This window comes from Perognathus longimembris, chromosome 3 (genome assembly GCF_023159225.1).
Source record: "Perognathus longimembris pacificus isolate PPM17 chromosome 3, ASM2315922v1, whole genome shotgun sequence".
NCBI lineage: Eukaryota > Metazoa > Chordata > Mammalia > Rodentia > Heteromyidae > Perognathus > Perognathus longimembris.
In genome coordinates, this window is record NC_063163.1 from 85187927 (window position 1) to 85212182 (window position 24256).

The 24256-nt window shown below is 49.0% G+C and overlaps 1 protein-coding gene across 2 annotated transcripts in view; it reads right to left on the bottom strand.

Annotated features, from left to right (window-relative positions):
- Nucleotides 1-2648: 2648 nt before the first annotated feature.
- Ptpn11 (protein tyrosine phosphatase non-receptor type 11) overlaps nucleotides 2649-24256 on the bottom strand; it is a 46072-nt gene continuing 24464 nt past the window's right edge. Inside the window, exons 7-16 of one of the 2 annotated variants that reach the window (XM_048342913.1) lie at nucleotides 16660-16756; nucleotides 15264-15343; nucleotides 14997-15155; nucleotides 13562-13693; nucleotides 13164-13318; nucleotides 12024-12091; nucleotides 10623-10774; nucleotides 8997-9109; nucleotides 7703-7802; nucleotides 2649-6849 (exon numbers count right to left, since the gene is read on the bottom strand). In XM_048342913.1, the coding sequence (XP_048198870.1) occupies nucleotides 7733-7802; nucleotides 8997-9109; nucleotides 10623-10774; nucleotides 12024-12091; nucleotides 13164-13318; nucleotides 13562-13693; nucleotides 14997-15155; nucleotides 15264-15343; nucleotides 16660-16756 (1026 nt within the window). In that variant the 3' untranslated portion in view covers nucleotides 2649-6849; nucleotides 7703-7732. Of the gene's footprint in view, nucleotides 6850-7702; nucleotides 7803-8996; nucleotides 9110-10622; nucleotides 10775-12023; nucleotides 12092-13163; nucleotides 13331-13561; nucleotides 13694-14996; nucleotides 15156-15263; nucleotides 15344-16659; nucleotides 16757-24256 lie in introns of both variants that reach the window. The other variant, XM_048342912.1, reaches the window with a different exon arrangement.

Below are 24256 nucleotides of genomic sequence, written 5' to 3' on the forward strand. Positions count from 1 at the left end.
AGTAACACCTGAGGATCACAGCACCTGAGGATCACAGCACCTGTGGACTGTGGCACCTGCAGATTGTGGCACCTGAGCACCTCAGCACCTGCAGATCTCAGCACCTGAGGAGCTCAGCACTGAAGGGGCTGGAGAGAAGGGGCCAGGGACAAAATACACCCTGCAAAGGCACATACCAGCAAGCTGCACCCTTCCACTGGGCCCTCCCCTCTGTAAGTGGTCACCCCTGGCCTACAGCCAGGCAGCAACAAATCCATCTCAAACAGGAGTTGGCGCTTGAAAGTAGAGGTCATGCTCAGCCTGCCCATGAGGCTCTGGATCCCATTATCCAGAACCGCAAGCACACAGGAAAGTGATGTCAGAATGACATGACTCACTATCCGAGGGAATTCTAGCAAAGTGAACCCAGACTGCCCAAGGTGGTGCTAAGGGACGGATGCAAGGACCTGAGATAGGAACACTGCTATCTTAAGAGTGCTTTCCTTCCCTCCCTTCCTCAGAGCTCCTCAGAGGAAGGCGTCACTTCACTCATTCATCCTCACCTCCAGCCACAGGGTCAAGCTTTGCTAAGTGGAAGAGGATGTGAAGCCCAAATGTTATTTTCCTCTCAGTACAACCAGCATGGCAGAGAGCAGATCATCACACAGAGTTCCTTTGTCCAAATATCGCCCACAAGTCTTGCAGCATGGCATCACTTTCTTATAACCATTATCTTAGTATTTTTAAAATTAAAAAAGAAGTTAGATAGAAATATACCTATTTCCAGGGTACAGTGTGACACTTTCACTAGTCACCCTGTGTAGCAATCAGATCAGGATTGTTGGCATCTATCACCATCAACGTTTCTCATCTCTTTGTGTTTGCACAGCCCAAATCCCTTCTACCACTGGCTGCTTTGAAACATACTATTAATTTGTTTTCAACCGTAATTACCCTTCTGTGCTACAGAGCATCCTCCTATCAAACTGGGCTCCTGGACCCATTCCTCATCCTTTCTATTCTCCCAATACACACACACACACACACACACACACACACACACACAGAGCCATATTTTATCCTGATGGTATTCCGAATTTTAAATAGTCTGACCTGAAAGGATGTGAATGTCGGCTTGTGACTAAACCATTACCACCACCGATGAATGAGCTCTCTCTCTCTCTCTCTCTCTCTCTCTCTCTCTCTCTCTCTCTCTCTCTCTCTCTCTCTCTCTCTCTCTCATTTTTCAAATTCAATATTTGGAAACCCAGTGCCGACAAACTCAGTCAAGGGCTGGCGTGGGCACAAAGCTGACGGGCACTCAGGACCCCATGTGCAGGAACTCTGTGACTTGGTCACACTCACTGTGGATTCCTGCTGTCTTCTGTCCACTCATCCCCCTGGGATTTCCTGGAGAAGCAGAAGGTACCATCATGGCACATCTCTAAGTACAGGGCGTGACCACCACCCTCTATGTGCAGCCAGGATGGGGGGGAGGGGGGGGGGACATGGACAGAGGTGCCTTGAGGTCAACTGCATACACAGCACCTCCTCTGAGCCCCTGCTCTGTGCCCCAAACCTAGGAGAACCCCTGTGGAACTGATGTGCCTGTGCCCACCCTTGACAGCCCTCTCCCTGAGCCACCCAGGCAGCGCTCCCAGGCCCGTTGTGCTCTCCCATGGGCCAGGCCCAGCTGCCACAGCAGACAGCCACCGTGCTGGGTAGTTTGGTACCAGGCTCTTCAGAGGTGCTGTGTTTTCTAAATGGACAGGTGACGAGGACGACCAGCTCAGCCAGCTGCTTCTGGATACCAGCAGGAAGCAGCTCCGTTGGTCCAGAAGCAAGGAAGGTCACTCTGTGTGACAGGTGTAGAGAAGCAATCCAGTCCCCCTTGCTTTACAATGGTTGATAGGCACCCACTGGCATTCCTACAGGGCCCAGGGTCAAGTGCAGCTCCATGCTGGAGCACTGGCCTCACAGGAGTCAGGCACTGGGCTCCCCTAACGCCTACACTCTAGGAAAGCAGTGGTGTCCTATGGAGTAGCTCACTCCTTCTGCAAGTCTTCTGACATCTTTACTTATGCCCTCAACACTATACCGTGTGTGCGTGTGTGTGTGCATGTGCACACGCGTGTGCATTGTAGGTACTCATCAGTCCCTTTCCATCTATCGGTTATTTTCAAGATGGGGTCTTGCTTTCTGCTTGAGCTGGCCTACACCATGATCCTCCTGTTTGCGCTTCCTTCTCTCACTACCATGGCAAACAGCACCACTGAACCCAGCCACTGTGCCTCCCCTGTAGCTGGGATAGCAAACCCATTCCCAACCACTGGCTGAGGAGACTTGGGAACTCTCATACCCAGGTAGGACCTAAACCTGGATCCCCAGTCAAGCACCTAGGACTACAGGCTTGAGCCTCGGCAACCCACCCTTCTGTGGAACTGATTTCTCATGAAACAGACACAGACATTATTATTTGGGGCCTTTCCTTAATCACAGGTTCCTCCTGAAGCTACCCAAGGAGGAGGCACCATGGCGCCCCCAAGGAACTCCCCATTCGCCTTCATTCCAGCATCTCTAGCCAAGTGCTGCTTACACCAGCACTTCATCAGTGTGACAGACTGAATGAGGTAGCATACCAGCTTTCCCTGAGGAAAATGAGTACCATATCATAAGAAAATGGGTTTATTCCTAATTTTGAGTTCCATACAATTTGCAAATATATTTGACAGCTTTGCAGCTACCAAAGCATAGACCTAACACCCATCACCCAGCAGACAAGCCGAGTAACAGCCACTCATATTTCTCTACATAAACTATTCTTTTAATGTCATTAAAAAACAATTGCAAATAGACTACGTACTTACTATATGTTGGCAAAAAAAGGCAAGTAAGTGAATCTCTTGAAACACTAAATGTATAGCCAACAGCATTATAATCAACATTTACATAATTCACATCAAAATGATGACATCCTAAAACATAATCCTTTTAAGGGATAGATTTATCAATAAAATATTACATATCTTTTAATACTCTGGTACAATATTTCATACACTGCAGGGAAATTAAATGTAGGTCTAGTCATCAGCTTAATAGAGGATCCTTTCCCATTAGCTTTTATTAATAAAAGAACCACAATTAGGTCATAAATAAACAGGCAAATTATTAATTACATGATCTGAGGTTTAGGATGAAAACTTGTAAAAATGAGTTGGATATATAGCAAAGTTATATGACATAGTAAAACCCACTGCTTTATATTTTGGCTTTGTGTGAACTTACCCATAGGGAAAAAGGGAGAAACTTTAGTGATGAAAGATACAATAAACTCTATTTTGGGACTTACTTTTCAAGAGGAAGAAGGAAAAATGTTTCAACAGAACTAAGGGCTAACACAGAACCTAAGAAAAGCTTCTTGAAATCAGGGAGGCCGTGTGCTTGCTGTGTAAAATCCTCACCCCCACCACAGACAGAAGACAGACCTGCCCTGGGCCGGGTTTCCATCTCCACCCCCTCCCTTCTGGCTTACTAATCTACAACAAATACCTAATAGCTGCATACTTTCCCATAATCCCTTGACCTAGAAATAACCCAAGAACTATAGTAGTTCTTCAAATAGTAGTTCTTAAAATCCCCAGTAAAATAATCTCTAAAAAAAATCTGGACCGTTTTCTTGGCTGAGGAAGCAGAGGAGCCCAGACAGCCCTTTGCATAGCCCATCCCAGTGTCAAAGGTACACTGGTTGTGACGAGAGGCCACACCCTAGGCACAAGGGGCCTGCTGGCTGAGTTTCACTTTATTGAGCTGATTATTTTACTTTCTGGCAGTGCTGGCATCTGACCCGGCATCTCACGCTTGCTAAGCAGGCACTCTACCGCTGCTGCCATGCCCTAGTCCTTTCGTGTTGATGCTTTTTGCCCAGGCCAGCCTTCGATCCTACTTGCTCGCCTTGCCCTGCTGCAGTGATGGGCACAGGCCACACTCAGCTTTCCCACGCCTGCTTCCTTTTTGCCCAGGCGATGCTGAAACCTCAATCCTCCTGATCGCAGCCTCCCATGCAGCTGAGATCACTTTCTTATTAAAAAAAAAATTGAAGAGTCCTAAATTTGATTTTCTAAAAGCTCACTATCATGTGCCAGTAAATTTATTTCACCCAATATAAAATCCTATGCTTCTAATTTTAAGATGTTCAGCCAGCTATGGCATATTGTGCATTTTTAATGTCCACCAACAAGCCCAATGTAGGTTGGCTGTGTCACATCTATGTTTCTGCCCCACCCAGTACTGACTGCTCTGGCCCTGAGCCCTTTCCCTTTCTCACAGACCACCTCTCAGCAACCTGGATTAACACCTGCCCCTCAAGCACCCCTATCTCCCCAGCCCTACCTGCATCACCACATACAGCACCACCTCACCAAGAACCTGCAATAGCCTCCCACCCAACACCAGGCAGACTCAGCCACCAGCGATGTCACCCGCCTGGTCTGGGATCTGCTTACGTAACGTGACAGCCTGCTGGCTTTACCGAGGGAACCCACGCAAAACCAGTGCACGACAGCAGTCAAAGCTGGCCTTTCCACGAGTCAACTATGGGCCAACATGTGGATGCAGCAGCTCTACTTCTACAATCCACCCTTCCTGTGCTGTTGCAGTCAAAGCAGCCCAATGTGACAGGGCAGGGAGCACAGGACTCACGATCCTGTGTACACACAGAGTGGAATCTCCTTCTCTACAGGCTTGACAGGGAAACAGCTGGCATTATACCCCCAGTACAGTGACAGGAAAAAAAACAACAACCGGTCACCACAGCCCCAGTACGGTGGCACTTAGCTCTGAAGCAAGGGGCATGGGAGAAGTGAGGGGATCGAGGGAGGCTACTGCACAGCCTGAAGTTCCTCAGCGTTCCAGAAAGGAACCTCTGTTGGGTGAGGGGGACATCTCATCCTTCCTTTCAGGAGCCAGAGCAAGAAGACAGTGTGAAGGAGAGCCAGACTTGCTGCAGGACTTCCCCGCAGGAGCAGACAGTCTACTGAGCTGCCCTCACTGGTAGCCACCACCACAAGAGAGGCAGCACGAGGGCTTGGGAGAAGGCACTTAGGGCAGAGCATTCCCAAGCCCACTGCAGGTTGCATGTGACAGGAGCCGGACCCAACAGCAACGTGACAGGACGGCTCCGGCGTGCCAGGCTCGGCAGGTGTCACCGGAGGTGGGCTCTGCCATCGAATGCTCTGTCTCCCATACTCTGTTGGTTCAGCAGATGTGCAAGTTGCTGGCAGGATTGCTCAGAAGCTTCTTGAAGGCCCTTGGTGACTTTCATCTGATCGATGCCTCTGCCAGCGAATGTTAGCAGCCTCAGTTTCCCCAGGTCACCACGGCCTCTGATGGACAGGAGGCCTCCAGTGAAGGCCACCAGCACTGGCCCCCTCTTCTTGAATTGGGTGGGTCTGAATTGTCTCATCTGAGGGCACATTCACAAGCCACAGGATAGTGTCTAAAGAAAGCCTGGTCACTGCCACCTTTGAGCTCCTGGAGCTCTGAGATGCCGTTGTTGAGGCCACCAGAGATCACACAGAAAAGAAACTCTGAAGAGTCCACACAGAAAGCCAGAAGCCCAGCCATGCCAGCATCTCAGGTGCCCTAACAACCACCTAAGTGACCAGCTATACAACCTGCAGACTGACCCAACTGACCCAGCTCAGACCAAGGTGGGAGAGACATCACTGACATTTCATGATACCTCCTTTGCTCTAAATACAAGACAATTATGCCAAACACAAAGACAGAGCAACTGTTGTCCACTCACCACTTTCTCTGCCAACAGCTATTGGCAACTGGCCATCTGCTAAGAGAAAAATCCATCTCATCCTAATTCATAAGTTTGTTTCTCATGACTTTTTAATTCATCCTTTTTTGGGGGGAAGGGGGTACTACAGTTTGAACTCATGTGGCCTCTTGTTTACTAGGCTGGTGTATTGTTGCCTGAGCCATGACCCCCCCCCCCCACCAACTCATTCCTGTGACTATTTAATAGCAATGCAAAGATAAACAACTTGTGACAATCTCAGATATTGGCTTAATGCTCATTTAGGTAGGGGGGGTTAAAAAAAAGCCACCAAAGTGAATATCCACTACTGACTGGATACCTGCTTTGGCTGTGTCCCCGAAACATGATTCCTAGAAACTCACTCCCTAATGCAATGCTTGCAGAGGTGGGGGACTGTAGGGTGATGAGGGTTCATCCACAAGAGGGCTTTCAGCCCCCTCCTGCTCCCTGTGACCCTGCAGCACCCTCTGCTCTGTTACACATAGCAGAGTGTGGCTTCCCAGACCCTGCAACTTCGTCATAATTGATCCAGGCTGTTTTGTAGTGTTCCGTTCAACAACACAAGCCAGAGTAAGATGGCAGTGATGGTGAACAGAATTGTTCTCATTTCCCAGGGATGCTGCTACTTAACTTCCCCAAGCCATTTCTTCTTACAAATGTCCCATGATCCTCACAGAAAAAAAAAAGGGGGGGGGGGGGAGTCAAGTCAATTAAAGTTATAAAAAGAAAAGAAAAAAAAACCCACAAAAAACTGCCCACAGCTAGACTCTGAATCCCATAATCTGTAAAATAGGAGCACAATTTAACTGCTTCCTCAATTCAAAGCAGAATTCTATAAAATAGAACACTGTCTACATTGTAGAGATGATTTCTTCGTTATCTGAGGACAGGAACTTCCGAGTTAGAATACAGTGGTCTTTGAATGGTGTCAAATTTTCTTAGCAAAAAGTAGTCAACCACCATGCAAGCCTTCCAGTTCGTTCTTCTGTAAACTTTCCTGCATCTGTTCTTGACCTTGGTGAGGGAGGGATCAATGTCCACATCTGAGAAAGAAAGACATTTGAATTTTAAAAAACATGGAAAAATATTTAACTCCTCTTTCATGTGGGGCAGGGGACGCTGCCCGCTTCCCCCCCACCCCCCACCCCACCCCCACCCAGCTTCACACACTGCAAGGCAAGCGCTCCCACCACATAGCGGAAACCTGGGCCCCAATCACAATGTACTTTGCACAGAGATGGGAACTTCAACATGGAATTCTGACACTGTGACTTCCTAGCCTATTAATAAAACGACCACCACCATATATTGGCCTGCAAAGGTGGCTCATGGGGAGAAGATATGCAGGACTCAATGCCCTCAGTAGAGCTGCAAAGATGGCGCTGACCTAGGCAGGACTCAGGCCAACCACCACGCGCCATGTCCAGCAGCTTCCAGAAGCTGACAGATAGGGCTGGCCACAGCCTAGGTCACCCAACTCTAATAAAATAAAATAAAAATGCTCAGAAGTGGAGGTATAACTCAGGTGGTAGAGCATCCATCTTGAGCTAAAAAGCCAAGCAACAAGAGTGAGTGAGGGACCCTGCACTCAGGCTCCAGACACACACAAAGAATGTCTGATAACAAGCTCAGGACTTGTGAAGGCCACTCTTCCCACCACCATCAGCTAGTCCATTGTAGTAGCTGCACACTGAATTCTGCATCTATTTTAATGACTAATGAACTGTAAACGAAATCCAGCTTCAGGAAAGAAATACAGGGTGAGAAAAAGGAGGCTGGTTTGCAAAACTCCATGATGGCACACTTTGCTAAAATATTCACAAATTGCCTGCCTGCTCCCAAACCGCTGTGATTACATAAGCAATCCCCGGCGAGCACTGGCTTTCATTTAAATACCTATTTCTGTGCTGGAGTGCCGCAGTGCCCTCACCGGAAGCTCTTCTGCTGCTGCATCAGGCCCACGTTCTCGTAGACCCGAGCACTGTCCTCCCTCATGCTGCAGGGGAAGAGAAGGCACACATGGACCAAGGCAAGAACTGCAGGATTTTCATGGCACAGATGCCATTCTTTGGGACCCAGCTACACTGCAAACCCTTCCTTATTCCAAAGGGCTGACAGAGCCAGCTAGCAATGGCATTAGGAAGTTACTAGGACAATCAGAGCCGTGAGTCCCTGTGCCCATAGAGGTGTGCGTTTCAGGCAGACAGGCAGGCAGGCAGGCAGGGAGGTCTGTAAAGCACAGCACTGAGTTAGACATGACGGGCAGGCATGCGCACAGGAGGGAGCAGAGCAGCCCACAGGCCTGTCACTGGAAGAGGAAATGCAGAGCCTGGAGACCCCAGGAACACAGGACCCTTCCCGGCCTTCCAGCTCCACTTGCTGTAGCTGTGCCCTGGCTGTGTCCTGGGCAGGGTGGAGGGGGGCAGGGAGCTTCCACTGTGGAATTTCATTTCAATGTTTAACAGAAAGTGAATGTAAACACAAGTGTGTATCTGCTCTCCAAAATGCTTACATACAATACCCAAGTCAGTAAGAGCTTTAACCAACCATATCAGAAGTGAATAGAGGTCAGATTCTTAGGGGGAAGAAAAGGTAAATGTTATAGTAGAGGGTGACTGTGGAATGCAGAGAAAAACCAGAACTTACAATCACTACTCACATGATTGCTTCGACAAATGTTTTCCTTGCTGTGTTTTAGTTGTGATGCATTGGGGAGAGCCAGGGGGGTGGATATTTCAGGCTGTGTAGGCCATGCAGTCTCTGTCACACATTATTCTTTTTTGGGGGGGAGGGGGGGCGCCTGCTGTTTTTAAATAATTTGGCCGATGGGCTGTTTTCTGACCTCTGGCCAAAAGGTGGATTTCTAGTAAATCATGATCTAGGTGACATTTTAGTGACCCATTTGTTTACTTGCACTTGGCAAAAGCGTTAGCACACCCGAAGGGCTGTTACTAGCCTGGTTCTAATAATCCCTGCTCCTGGGCGCAAACACATTCCTCTCAGAGAACCCACCTGAAGGCCATGAGCCTTCAGTTCAGGAAGAGGCAGACAAGCCCCTGGCACAATGGGTGGTGGCCAGCCCAGGTGCACATGTGGGAGGGGTGGGCTGCAAGCACCGGTTGCCACTGTTTCTATACCTGTCAACATGACTGACTGTGTTCCACTAGAAAGTTCTCCAAATACTACTTACTCGGCACTCGGTGGTGTCGGGGTGCAGGGTGGAAGGGGGCTCTGGTCACCCCCTGTCTGGTCCGTTAGGGAATACTTAATATTGGTGTACTCGTGCCCTTTCCGCTTGCTTTTCTGAAAGATATGGAAGTATGGATATGAGGAGCTGTGATGTTAAAAAATAAAAAGAGAGGGCTGGGAATGTGGCTTAGTGGTAGAGTACATGCCTAGTATGCACGAAGCCCTGGGTTAAATTCCTCAGTACCACATACATAGAAAAGGCAAAATGGTGCTGTGGCTCAAGTGGTAGAATGCTAGCCTTGAGCACAAAGAGACTCAGGGACAGTGCCCAGGCTCTGAGTTCAAGCCTCAGGACTGGCAAAATAATAAATGAATGAATGAATGAATGAATGAATGAATGAATAAATAAATGACAACAAGATTTTTCATCAAAGGGGGAAAAAAGAAACAAATATAGGCTAGACTTTGAAAATACTCATGGGTTGACCAAATTATTAGGGAACACAACATACAGTGAAAAATACATTGACTAAGCTAGGCATTGGTAGCTCATGCCTTTGATCTTAGTAGTAATATTCAGGAGACAGAGATGTGAAGATTGTACATCAAAGCCAGCCTGGGCAGGAAAGGCCATGAGACTCCTATCTCCAATTAACCATCAAAAAGTTGGAAGTGGAGCTGTGACTCAAGTAGTAGAGCACCAGCCTTGAGCACAAAAGCTCAAAGACAATACACCGAAAGAGTTCAAGCTGGCACACACACAAAAAAGTACATTAATGAAAGCCCTGCCATGAGCGAACTCAGGGGAAGGGATGGTGGCTGGGTTGTGGCAGCCTGGCAGGGTTGTGGATGGGGAGATCATGCAGCTCCCCAAAAGAGCAGCTCTCTCCATTTACCTTGGTGGGGAATCTCCTAATTAACTGTTTTGTCTGTTATGAATTGCTCAAATGGAAAGGCTCCAATTCCATGTTCTCTTTAATTATGCACAGCTTATTAAAAAGTGAATTATCACTGTCTCCCAACTCGGCCAAATCAGTGGTTCAAACTGCCAGGGTTGCTGACGGAGACACTCATTTTAAAAGAGGGAACTGGAATGAATGCGGCGCAGATCAAAGCTGGAACAGGCTGAAGTGTGAAGGCTCTGAGTTTCAAGCTCACCACATAAATGTCAGCCTGGACAGCCAGGACAAGGGTGTGGTGCTAAGGCATGCTGCTCTGGACGAACCCCAAGCTGTAGGTGGGGAAAACTCAACTCTCTTAACAGGTCCTGGGAAGTGGGTGTGTTTCCCATTCCCAAATGGCTGCCTGAGGGCCAGGTGTAGTAGCCCATGACTGTAATCCCAGCAGCTACTTAAGAGATGGAGGCAGACAATCTGAGGCTGGCCAAGCAAAGGTGGGAGGGAGATGCCTGAAAAAACTAAAAAGTAAAAGGACTGGGGGCCTGGCTTGAGTGATACAGCACCTGCCTAGCAAGTGGGAGGCCCTGAACTCAATCCCTAGTACTTCTAAGGAAAGAGAGAGAGAAAAAAAAACTATTGATTAGAGCCTGTGTCCTGTGCAAAGCAAAGGGAAGTAGTGACAAGCTGCCAGGAAGGAAAGGAAGCCCATGTTGGGCCTCCAGTAGTACCTGCTCTTCTTCAATCCTGCGCTGTAGTGTTTCAATATAATGCTGGACGGCCATGTAAATGAACCGATATTGTGCTTCTGTCTGGACCATCCCTGACCTCTGGGACCGCACCATCTGAATGGTTTTGGGAACGTCAATGTCACAGTCGACACCTACAAAGCAAAGACCTTGAAGCTGCAGGAGGGACTGCAGGGCCAAGGGAAGGTGCTTGGGGGGAGGGGGGAGGCCAGAGGGAGGTGCTGGGGGCGGGGGCTGCCAGGCTGGGGGAAGGTGCTGCAAGGGGGCTGCAGGACTAGAAGATGCTGCAGGGGGCACTGCAGGGCTGGGGGAAGGTGCTGTGGGGGGAGGGGGCTGCAGGGGCAGGTGCTGCAAGGGGGGCTGCAGGGCTGGAGGAAGGTGCTGCGGGGGGGAGGGGGCTGCAGGGGGGCTGGAAGATGCTACAGGGGGTGCTGCAGGGCTGGGGGAAGGTGCTATGGGGGGAGGTGCTGCAGGTGGGTTGCAAGGCTGAAAGGTGTTGCAGGGCTGGGGGCAGGGGCTGCAGGGGGGGCTTTGCAGGGGTGGGGGAAGGTGCTGGGGGGTACAGGGCAGGAAAAGGTGCTAGGGAGGGCTGCAGGTCAGGGGGAAGGTGTTGTGGGGGGCACTGCATGGCTAGAGGAAGGTGTTGCGGGGAGCACTGCACAGCTGGGGGCAGGTGCTGCGGGGGGCTGCAGGGCTGGGGAGGTGCTGCAAGGGGGGCTGCACGGCTGGGGGAAGGTGCTGCGGGGGGCTGCAGGGCTGGGGAAGGTGTTGCAGGGGGACTGCAGGGCCAGGGGAAGGTGCTGCGGGGGGGGGGGGACTACAGGACTAGGGGAAGGTGCTGCGGGGGGGGGGACTACAGGGCCAGAGGAAGTGCTGCGGGAGGCTGCAGGGCAGGGGAAGGTGCTGTGAGGGGCACTGCAGGGCTGGGGGAAGGTGCCATGGGGGGCGCTGCAGGGCCAGGGAGAAGGTCCTGTAGTCACAGCTCCAACCGGCTGCAGAGTCAGTGTCTATGTTCTTCCTGACCACATGCCAAGGGCCACAGCACTGGGCTCCTTGGCAGTGTCCCTAGTGCTCAGATGGCACCGAGATGACACGACCAGGGCAGGTCGTCAGGTACCCTCACTGACCAGCGGCCCCACCCATATCAGAGGCAGGGAAAGAGCAGCTGATAAGGCCACAGTTCCATGTACAAGCAAAGCCATAGCACAGGGCCAGCCCCTGGGCTTCATCTCAAATAACACACTTCTCTTCTCAGGTGAATAGTGATGGTGGAGTGTTGGGCCCACTCTTGGGAGGTTTTTGCACTTCTGATTCTCTTCCCCCAGGCACTTGCCTTCCACCGAGGACAGACAGTGCTGCCTCCTCACCCTCCACACGACCTACCTTTCTCTCTGATGATGTCGATAAGGATGTCGATCACAATGAATGTTCCCGTCCGGCCAATTCCAGCACTGTGGTCAGGACGAAAAGCAGGGACAGCGGGGTCAGCCACAGCAGTTTATACTCAGAGCCAAGCTGCTAAGCTGGATGCTGATGGTGCACGCCTGTAATCCTAACTACTGAGGAAGCTGAGATCTGAGGATCAGGATTCAAAGCCAGCCTGTGCAGGAAAGTCTAAGACTCTTACCTCCAGCTAACCACCAAAAAGGAAGAAATGGAACTGTGGCTCAAGTGGTAGAGTGCTAGCCTTGAGCAAAAAAGCTAAGGGACAGTGCCCAGACCCTGAGTTCAAACCTGGGGACTAGCGCAGGTGCACACGCATGCGCATGCATACACCTGCTGCTAACATTAACAGTGTCTGCTCTGCCAGGGCTTATAGACAGTCTCTTCATACCTGCAAATATACTGGCAAAGCATAGGCTCTGCACTGGGAGCCTGGCCTCTCGGGGACAGTGTGCTCGAGGCACGCCCCTGCACCCTTCTGGCCCACTGTTTCCTCAAATGTGAAATGAGGGCAACAGCACAGCTTGCAGGCTTGTGGGAGGGCTGAACACAATACACGGAAAACACTGAGCTCAGGGGCAGACATGGAACAAGGGCTTGATAAATGTAGCTTTTGAAAACTGGGAACAAAGCCAATGTTACACATCTACCTGCCCAGCACAGGAATGAGATATGGAGAGTCAGACTGTCCCCTGTGCAGGCGCAGAGACCACGTGGGGCACTGGCAGCCCCACTTCACTCTGGATGTCCAGAAGCGCCACTACCACAGTGGGAAGTGACTGACACCTCAAGAAGAAAACAACATAGTGTCGGGGGAAAATATATTCCTAAGATGTGAGCCCTGCATTATTTCTATATTAACATATCACTCAGACATGAACCCTACATTATTACCATATTAAAAGACAAAACTCAGCAATACTAACACAGTGAGGGATCCTTGAGAGAGGACTGTGCCCACATGTACCCACACTGTTCCTTCTGCCCGGGTGCCCTAACCAGGTCTGAGAAATACACTTGGGGGTCAAAATGTCCCCTGGAATGCTGGATGTGGGCAGGTAAAGGAAGCCCGGCTGTCACCTGCAGTGAACCACGACAGGGCCTGCATCCATGATGCTCTCCTGCTTGTGGTGGACCTCCTCCAGGAAGTCCAGCACACCCCCAGGGTCACTGGGCACGCCGTGGTCCGGCCAGGTCCGAAAGTGGTATTGCCAGACCGTTCTCTCCGTATTCCCCTGGAGTAGAGCCAAGAAAAACCAGAAAAGAATTAAATAAATCAGGGAGTTGAGGAATCACTGGCTTCCATGTTTTCCTGGACCCTAGGAAGAAAGCCAATGACCCAGTGGCTCCTCCCACACTGGAATGGCTGAGTCAGTAAGTGAACCAATGCATGAACGTGAGCAAACACAGGTAACCACACACGCTGGATCCTATATGCTGAACACCCTTACCAAAGTCTTCAAATACAATATACTTACTTGTCCAACCTTCGAGAGCTTGAGTTCTCTTAGTGTGTAGTCATGAGCCGCACTTTCTTTGACGTTCCGGACGCGCATGACCCCGTACTCTTTGAGTGCATACTCGTCCGGCCAGTACTTGACACATTTGCTCTGGAAGGGATCCGAGGACAGACCGTTAATCTCTGTGAGCCCGAGGCAGTGGCAAAGAAAGGTCCAAGTCTTGCTAATGACCACTCTTGAGGAAAGTGGCCTATGGCACAAAAGAGGAGATATAAAGCAAGCAGAGACAGGGGCAAGGGAGTTAGCACTGGGGCCAAGCCATCTGCTCAATGCCTGTTGTTCTAGAAGCTTCCACAACTCTTCTGATGGGGGCTAGCATTGATCCTCTGAAGGCCCCTAGACTCCTCTATCACAGTCCCAAGACCTTTGTGTAAGCTGCCTGCTGAACACCCAAGCAAGCAGGAAGGAGGGTAGGGGGCTTCAATCTTTCTTTCCATGTCAGGCCAGGCGCATTCACCTGAAGCAGTAATTGGGAAGACACTATCGTTAGCCCATGAGTTTGGCAACATCTAATGTCAGTGCTCCAGGAAGCCTGCGTCTCACAGTGTATGCCCATATTTAACCTCAGGAGCATGCAGAAGTGCACCAGCCAGGAATTCAAACATGAAGTCTTATGCAACCGCACACCCTCACTGTGCAGGGAAGGTGCCCCAGAGGACCTCAGTCCCAAATCCCCCATCTGCCCCAGGTTCACTTCTAGACGTGGCTGTCGTGTTCCACTCAATTCTTACATAAGACAGTTACAGATATCTGGGAAAGAACTCTTACAAAAGCAAAACCAAAAAACACATGACATCTCCATACTAAAAACCCACAAGGAGGGCCAGACATGGCAGTATACCTATTCCAGACACGTGGGAGGCATAAGTAGGATTGCAGTAGGAAGGCCAGTCCAAGCAAAAATCTGAGACTCTATGTGAAAACTAAAGCCATAAAGGGCTGGACATGTGGCCCAAGTAGAGCTGTGGCCTAGCATGCACAAGGTCCATGGCTCCACTGCTTAAAAAAAAAGAAAAGGAAGCCAGGTACCAGTGGCTCACACCTGTAATCCTAGCTACTCAGGACGCTGAGATCTGAGGATCCAGTTTCAAAGCCAGCCCAGGCAGAAAAGTTCCTGTGACTTGTATCTCCAATAAACCACTCAGAATAAGCAAGAATGGCACTGTGGCTCAAGTGGTAGAGTGCTAGCCTTGAGTGTAAAGAGGTTCAAGGACAGCATCCAGGCCCTGAATTCAAGCCCCAGGACTGGCAGAAGGGAGGAAGGAGAGAGAGAGAGGAGGAGGGAGGGAGGGAGGGAGGGAGGGAGGGAGGGAGGGAGGGAGGGAGGGAGGGAGGGAGGGAGGGAGGGAGGGAGGGAGGGAGGGAGCTCAGAGATGAGGCCTGAGTGGCATACCTTCCCCCTCTCCACCTCCTTTGTCGTCATGACGATCACCCGGGAGTTCTCCTGGAACACCATCCGCCAGAAGTCATTCACTGTGTTCTGCAGGCAGCCTTGAGTGGCAATGTAACTCTTTTTGGGCTTTGAATTGTTGCACTTGGTTTCAAATTCAGGCTACAAATTTAGTAAGAAAGTCCTTCAAATGTGGAAGTTGCTTTCAGGACACAAGATTAAAACTTCATGCAACAGGAAACCAGAAAACAGTGAGAAATGCAGGTTTACCATGATGATGTTTGCGTTGATGTAATCAGAAACAGGCTCGTTAGGGTCCCCATCGTGCAGGACTACCCTGGTATGATCGACTGCAAGGAAAGGAGACCATAGCCCCATGAGAACTCCATGTCAGCACCAGTCAGTTCATCATCTACCCTCCAAATGATAAAACTCTCCTCAATGATAAGGCGGCATTTAACTCCAAACAAGCATTTCCTGAATGCCACAGGGTACCTGCCTCCTCAGGCTATCTTCTCCTCCTCTTTTTTTTTTTTTCCTCTTTTTTTGGGGGTGGTGGTGGTGGATTCTAGGGTTTGAACTCAGGGCCTCACTTGAGACCTTCTGGCTTTGGTTCCTTTTCAGGTGGGGTGTATTGATCTCAAGGCCTTGTTCTTTTATGTCTGTTTTCCCTCTGCTCAGGGGCTCTCCTGTTGCTCATGGGGTTACACGAAGTAAGAAAAATGAAGGAGCAATCACCACTGTTTCTAAACATAATGCTGCCCTTAAGTATTCACCTCCTGCTTATATTTCCCATGTAGCTAGCATGATCACCGTATGCTACACCACCAGCTTCTGTGTTGAGATGAGGGTCGCCCTACCTTTTTGCCTGGACTGACCTTGAATTGTAATCCTGCCAGTCTCTAAGTCCTGAGTAGAAACTGGGGCCCCTGCATGGCACAGGGACAGCGTCTTGGGGACTGCCACGTGTAACCTTGCTAAACAGTCTCCGACATGTGGGTAAAAACACTTGCTCTGTGCCCATGAGGCCTGCAAAGACTGGCAGAGCCAGCCCTCGAGAGAAGAAAAATACACGTGTGTGGGGTACCATTTGTGGGGTCCCTGAGCTGGGTCCACTTCCTCCCAGGCCTTTGCTCCTTCCAGGTTCAACCTGGACTCTGCCTAGCAGCATTTGCATGAAAAAGGAAGTTCAGCTTCCGAAATATTCCCAAGGTCCTCTTTTGAGCAGGTGTGTCACCCCAAGCCAGGGGACTAGCAAACAGAATAGCTGGATGGATCCCAGTAAGTTTTCTGATTTTTCCCACACAAGTAAACTGAGGTGTGCCTTCTCCATGACTCGGGGTGCATTTTAGGGAGCAAAGGCACTGACTCATGGCATGGTCTGACTCCATGCAGTCACAACCTTGAGATCATTACAGTTAGGCACACAGAAAGCTAATTAACAGATGGTCATGGCCACAGACAAAGCCTCCATGTGGCTATTTTATAGCAACCAGTATCCCAGAAACCCACAAATGAAACCATCCATCTCCGTTACTGTTGATTGTTTTAGAAACTATAGCTCTCAGTTTAAGATGCTAAGGCCTGGAGTCTGTTAACAAGAGTACATGCCCCTGCCCCAGGCACAGTGATTATTATTATTGAGGCATAATATATTAATACTTACAGGGCAGGATGTTTTTATATCTGTTTTTGTTCTTATTTTCTTGTCTTTGACCCTCTTTTCGGCTGTAGAGAAGTTTGCATTCCTGTTGTTGTAGTGTCTAGAAAGAAAAGTAATTATGATACATCAAAAGCAGAGAAAGGAAATAAAAGGGAAGAGACAGGGAGGGAGGGAAGGGAGGCGGGGGCCAGTGCTTGAATCTGGTACAGGGATGGCAGATGAGTCTACCCTCGCTGGATGACAGGAATGTGACTCTCTTAGTGAAGCTTTGGGGTTTCTGATGGCAAGCCCAAGGGGGTAGGCCATGATATGGTGGCCAGGCCATGTCTGAGATGGTAGGAGGCTCGGGAAGTGACAGGGATGGGTGTGAGGCATTCACTGAGCCTTCTTCGGGACCAGGAGGTGGGGAATGCAGTCAGGCAGAGAGACACTGTGGGGCTGACTGAGATGAACAGGGGACTTGGGGAAGAAAGAAGACAACTGTGGGCAGACCAGAGGGAGACAAGCTAGTCGAAAGAGAACACTCAAGGAATATGTTCCCTTTCCAGAATCACAGAATGTGCCTCTGCAGGGTCAGTAGTTTTCGTTCTTTTCTTTTCTTTTTTGTTTTGTTACTGATTGTGAGGCTTGAACTCTGGGCCTGGGCACTCTCCCTGAGCTCTTCAGCTCACTAGTGCTCTACCACTTGAGCCACAGTGGCATTTCTGGTTTTGTGGTGGTTAATTGGAGATAAGAGTCTCACAGACTTTCCTGCCTGACTGGCTTTGAACTTCAATCCTCAGATCTCAGCCTCCTGAGTAGCTAGGATTACAGTCATAAGCCACCGATGTCCAGCTGGGTGCTTGTTTTCAACAAGCCTAGTTTGGTTTTTGCAATGCTGGGGATCGAACCCAGGACCTCTGGCACTTGCAAGATAAGTGCTATATTCCTGAGCTATATCCTCTACCTCTCCCCCTCCAACTCCCGCAGTGTAGTTTTTAATGGAAAATCATAAATGGGCAAATCAAGAAAGTGAAAAGTAGGCTAAAAAAAAAACAATTTTTCTATATAAAAATGCCACAATGGCTACCCCTTAAAGATTTCTGCAGGAGAGTCAGAGTCGATACTGTGCAATGCAGCAGCCCTGTGATATTTTCATTTCATTTATCTGAATTTCAAAGGCAGGTATAAAAGTCAGGATTTTAAATTGGTATTTGACGCTCAGTTTCAAAATGCAATATTCAGCCTCAATACACAGCTCATAACAAAAAGTGTTCAGCTGGCGAAAACCTTAACAGAAATAAGCCCCAAGCATGTAGGACTGAGGGAGAGAAATACTCATTTAGATTAATTAAAGCTGTTTGCCTTCTGCAAGCTGGCATTTCCTTGAACGGTGAGCTGGCCCTGCCTGGCAATATGGCAGTGGTGGATGCTTAGGTTAGCAAGGTGAGGTTCAAAGAGAAGTTCAAACACTGAACTGAATCTGTCACTTAAAAGTCAACCAGTGTGATAAAGTGAAACTTTAGCAAAGACGGTAAAGTGAGAAATAAGTAACAGCTTGATTTAAAACAAACCTGGCTCCCCAGCATGTGAGCCTTCATCCATAAGCCATTTCACTCACGGAAGGCACTCAGTGACATTACTGTAGAAGGCGGGTCCCTCCAGCCCCTCCTAGTTCACCTCCGTCAAAAATCAAGGCCAAGCTCTCAGCAGACTCTAGAGGCCAGAGCCCACACAATACCTTCAAAAGCATCAAAAAGCCAACACCCTGTCCTGTCCCATGGGGGACATGTATAAGTGCCCAGCAGAAGTACCAAGGCAGAGGACAAGCTTCATTGCACAGGACAGTTCCTTGTGTTAAGGGCCATCAAGCACCGGTACTCTCTACCCTGGACCCCTGCCAAGCTGGTGCCCACGGCAGCAGCCCCATCACTGAGGACCGAGAATATCCCACAGGCTCTGGGTTGGCTCCGGACTAGAGTTTCATGAATGGAAACCTGGAGAGGCACAGGGGACCTACAAAGACAACACCCCTGTGCTCCACAACCTCCAAAGATTGTCCTACCCACCCTGCACCCTGGAGCAGTAGAACGCAACTGCTGGGAGAGAAATAATGATGCTTCTAGGCTGAGCATGCGCCTTCCCGGTGCAAGGCCCAGGGTTCCATCCCAGCAGCGAAAAGCCAACAAACACATAAGCAAACAAATAATGCCAAAGAACTTTAAGACAAGATCAAGCCATGGAATTTGAAAAACAAAGCTACTAAGGGATACATACTTGTGGGGGGAAGGGAAGGGATTTAGAAGGGGGAAGAAGAGAAGGCTGGGAGGGGTGAAGCTGTAAACAAACAGGGGAATTCCCAGTGAGCCCAGGTAAGGCAAGAGGGGTGGGGTGGGGTTCCAGCAAGAGGAACACAAAGGGAGCTAAAAGTACATAAACCCTGGCATCAGGCTACAAGAGTGTCCCCAGCTGGGCCACCCTGGACAGGTACCTTGGTCCAGCAGAGCATCTGGGGATTGCCTAATCTACCTCAGAAGACCTGGGGGTACAGCCGATGTCCTCCAGAGCCCCACATGCCACACAATGTAGATAACACAAATATGATTCCTTCCTTTAAGAAAGAAAAATCAACAGGACTTGGCACACAGGAAACTATGGGAGGAAGAGGAGAAAAGTGAGCCCAGGCACTCTGGGGACGAGATTATTTATAAAGACATGACTAGCAGGGACAAGGAAGTAAAGACCTGCTCTGAGGGAGAAAGTCCCAAGTCCTGTCTGGATTGCCTGTGTCTGAATAGAGATGACAGATAAGAAGCAATGTGGAATGCACAATCTCAGCGACATCACCAGAGCTCCAAAGCAGCATAAGCCCCAGGGAAGGAGAGCAGGCTGAGAGTGTGTGAAGCAGGATGAGTGGTGTGTCCTCCAGAGCCACCAGGCTCAACGAGGCATGTGGGAGAACTGTAAGGAACAGCATGACAGGCACAGGGGAGGGAAAAGGAACAAACTAAGTGATGGCGTGCTGCAGGGCAGATGCCAAGAAAACTGGGGGATCGAGGAACTGAAGCAGCACGGGAAAGAGGGATTGGAGAAGGGACTACAGGAATTGCTGGAAAGAAAAACCACTGGTGTCTTTCCCAAGAGTGACTGCTGTGAGCAGAGAGAAGCCACATTACAGGACAGGCTCAAGAAGGAAGGTGCTGCTGGGCACTGGGAACTCATGCCTGACATCCCAGCTACTCAGGAGACTGAGATCTGAGGATTATGGTTCAAAGCTAGCAGAGTCAGGAAAGTCCGTGAGCCTCTTATCTCCAGTGAGTCACCAGAAAACAAAGTGGCACTGTGGATCAAGCAAGTGATAGATAGAGCATTAGCCTTGAGCTGAAGAGCTCAGGGACAGCACCCAGACTGAGTTCAAGCCCTACAAGTTCAAGCCCTACAAGTGACAACAACAAAAAAAAAATAAAAGGAAGGAAGGAGCTGAAGAAATAAATGGGCTGCAGTACTGGGCCACACAAGGCCAGTGTCCGAGGGATAGTGGAAGGCACAGGGAGCAGTAAGGTCATCTCCGGGCAAAGGTCAGGCAGAGATAGGAAAGAATCTAAAGGTACCTCTAGTTCTCAAACTGTCTGAAAACAGCTTCAGCCAATGCACACAACCACGGAGGGAAAAACATGGCAGAGCAAGGCTCTGGAGGGCTAGGAACAAAAAGGAGAGAAAAGGAGAAATATGCCCAAAGAAAACAAAGGCATTTGTCCGGAGTGGAGAAGAGGGCTGGGAATATGGCCTAGTGGCAAGAGTGCTTGACTCCTATACATGAAGCCCTGGGTTCAATTCCCCAGCACCACATCCATAGAAAAAGCCAGACGTGGCGCTGTGGCTCAAGTGGCAGAGTGCTAGCCTTGAGCAAAAAGAAGCCAAGGACTCTGCTCAGGCCCTGAGTCCAAGGCCTAGGACTGGCAAAAAAAAAAAAAAAAAAGAACATGTAGAGTGGAAAAGACCTGTGACCACTTAAATGCTCTGCCCCTGGGGTGGTGGCAGCTCCTCCAATAAACTGCTAGAAGCTTGGGACTAGATGGAACATTCTGGTTACAGCCCAGCTTGCCATCCTAGAGTGTTCTAAGCCTGCCTGGCACTGTTGTCTGTTCTAGTGTTGCTTAGTCACCAGGGAAGGTTTCCACCAGAGATTGTCACAAAGAATTATTATTCTAGACACAACTCTAGGGTGCAGTTAAAGTCTTGTTGCCATAAAATTCTAACCATCTCAAAGCAGGATTTATTGCTCCCCTAAGCAGGATGTAATCACTTTAAAGAAATCAAACTGGAACTGCAAGGTAAAGGCCCTGTGCTCCTCCCGGAGCCTAGTAGTCCAGGAGAACAGCAGACAGAACTAGGCCCTGGATGTGGCCTGGGTGAAATGCCTGCAGTGCTCAGGCAAACCAAACAGGCTCACAGGGCCTCAGAGGAGAGGCCAACAGAGGGAAGGAGACTGCACTCCATAAAGAAAACAAGAGAAGGCTGGGAATATGGCCTAGTGGTAAAGTGCTTGCCTTGTATACATGAAGCCCTGGGTTCCATTCCTCAGCACCATACATATATTGCCAAAAGTGGCTCTGTGGCTCAAGTGGTAGAGTGCTAGCCTTGAGCAAAAAGAAGCCAGGGGCATGGGGCTGGGGATATGGCCTAGTGGCAAGAGTGCTTGCCTCCTATACATGAGGCCCTGGGGTCAATTCCCCAGCACCATATATACAGAAAATGGCCAGAAGTGGCGCTGTGGCTCAAGTGGCAGAGTGCTAGCCTTGAGCAAAAAGAAGCCAGGGACAGTGCTCAGGCCCTGAGTTCAAGCCCCAGGACTGGCAAAAAAAAAAAAAAAAACCCAGAAACAAAACAAGAAAGCAAGAGACTTTAAGCACTAGAAAAAGTAACCATAAGGGATGGTTTTGTCTGTGTGGGGTTTGAGCTTTTCCTGTTTGTTTGGTGTGAGCTTTTTAGTCAGCAACAGAAAGTTCAAAAACTGAAATCTTCCTGGAATTCAGCACTGTGACCTGACTCAGAACTTCTCAGACACATGAGGAACAATGTCAAAGACCAAACAAGAGCCCAGAATGTTCCTCTAGATGCTTCCTGTTCTCTGCAGGCAGGTATGGAGGCATACCTGGGAGACAGAGACAGATGTTCAAAGCCAGCCTCAGATACATAGCAAGTCCATGTCTCAAAAAAGAAAAGACAGGCCAGGCACTGGTGACCCACACCTGTAATCCCAGCTACTCAAGAGGCTGAGACCTGAGGATGGTGATTCAAAGCCAGCCTGGGCAGGAAGGTCTGTGAGACTTGTATCTTCAATGAACTACTCAGGAAAAGCTGGAAGTAACACTGTGGTTCAAGTGGTAGAGTGCTAGCCTTGAGCACAAAAAGGCTCAGAGATAGCATCCAGGCCCCAAGTTCAAGCCCTAGGACCACACACACACAAAAAAAGACAAGCTATTCTTATGGTGGACATACTCAAAGGTTCTGAATCTAATATAATTTCCTCTCACCACTGAAAACAGATTATATTTTATTTCAAGACGATCTAGGTCCACTAAGCAGACCTAAGGCAGTCTAGTCCCAAGAAAAATGATTGACTCCAGTTCCAACAATGGAAACGTATTTCCCTATAAATATATCTAGGAAAAACTTCTTGAGTGGGCTTAGAAGTCAACTTTTGGAGGCTCCTGCTGACCAAAGATCAGGTCATTGGAACAACAAAAATGGAAGCAAATGCCATATATAGAAACACATTAAATGGGGGCTGGGAATATGGCCTAGTGGCAAGAGTGCTTGCCTCCTACACATGAAGCTCTAGGTTCGATTCCCCAGCACCACATATATGGAAAACGGCCAGAAGGGGCGCTGTGGCTCAGGTGGCAAAGTGCTAGCCTTGAGCGGGAAGAAGCCAGGGATGGTGCTCAGGCCCTGAGTCCAAGGCCCAGGACTGGCCAAAAAAAAAAAAAAAAGAAACACATTAAATGCATTAAAAGTCCTTGAGCAGAGACCTGAGGATCACAATTCAAAAAAGTATGTGAGACTCTTATCTCCAATTAACTCCCAGAAAACTGGATGTGGTTCTGTGGCTCTAATGGTAGAGCACTAGTCTTGAACTGAAGAGCTCAGGGACAGCAGCCAAGCCCAGAATTCAAGCCCCACAACTGACTAAATAAATAAATATTTTAAAAATAAACTTTGGAAACCCTTATCTTGAAAACTACTTAGTAAAAAGAAATGAGTCAAGTATTTAATCTGCATTGATGATTTATTTTAAGTTTATCTTTATAGAAATATTCCAGTGTGTTGCTTTTTGTTTTTTGTTTTTTTTTAAAGCATTAATGGGTTAGGGGTGCAGCTCAGGGATAAGCATATGACTCCCCGCACCAAATTAGGAAAATAAATTTAAAATAACAACTCTAACTTGCTACATTTATCATCATGTTTCATTAATGCTCTTCATCACGAGTTTCAACTAGGAGCTCTTTAAAGATAGTTTTCTCTCCCCTCCCAGCCATGTGTCTTCCCCAACCCCCCCACTCTTCCCTCCAGTGTTTCCAGGGCCTCTGCCGATGTCTGATAGGACAGAATGAATGGCAGGCAGTCCCTGTCCTGCAACACATTGTCTTGAGCAAGCACTAGGTTGCTCCAGTCTGCACGCTCCTGCACATTCCTCCAGGCTGAGACACAAGTGGAGTCTGTGCTGTAAAGTGCCTCAGGCTGCTCGCCTCGGCGATGGAGCTGACAGTGAGCTCACCGAGCTGCTCTCATACACTGAGGCTGAAAGGACTTCATCCCTCAGTCATTACTCACTCACTCCACAATGCCACTAAATTCTACAGTCTTCCAAAGATGGGAGAACATTCATAAAAGAAGGTTAAGTGTTCGCTAAATAGAAGCAGTTGGTCAAGAAACACTCATTTATGGAGTTTCTGTGTGCTAGGCCCTATGCTAAACACTTGGGGTAACTAGGAAAGTAACTGTGTCAAAAGCAATGCTGGGGGCTGGGAATGCAGCTTAGCGGTAGAGTGTTGCCTAGCATGCATGAAGCCTACGTTTGATTCTGTAGCACCACATAAACAGAAAAAGCCAGAAGTGGGTGCTGTGGCTCAAGGAGTAGAGTGCTAGCCTTGAGCAAAAAAAAAGCCAGGGACAGTGCTGAGGCCCTGAGTCCAAGCCCCAGGACTGGGAAAAAAAAAAAAGAAAAAAAAAGCAATGCTGGGAATGTGTCTCAATGGCATCACATTAGCCTAGCAAGGGGGAAGCCCTGAGTTCAAATCCTAATACTACCTGGAATGAAAGGAGAGTGCCAAAAGCCTGGGATTTTGTGGTTACTTTTTTTTTTTTCTTTATAGGGTCTGCACTCAGGAACTAAGATCTGCATTAAGATCACTGTATCTGAAGAAGCTTTCTGTCAAATGGATGAGGAGAGAGAAAGAGATTGCAGAACCAGTGGTAAGTGACACAAAAGGGGAACAGAGGATCTTTCACCCAGTATTTCACAAGTGCTACACATTCTCCTACCTAATAGAAAAAATCAGTCCACCCATTCCCCAAAGTGACCAATCTGACCTCGCGGAGCATTCAGAGTAACATG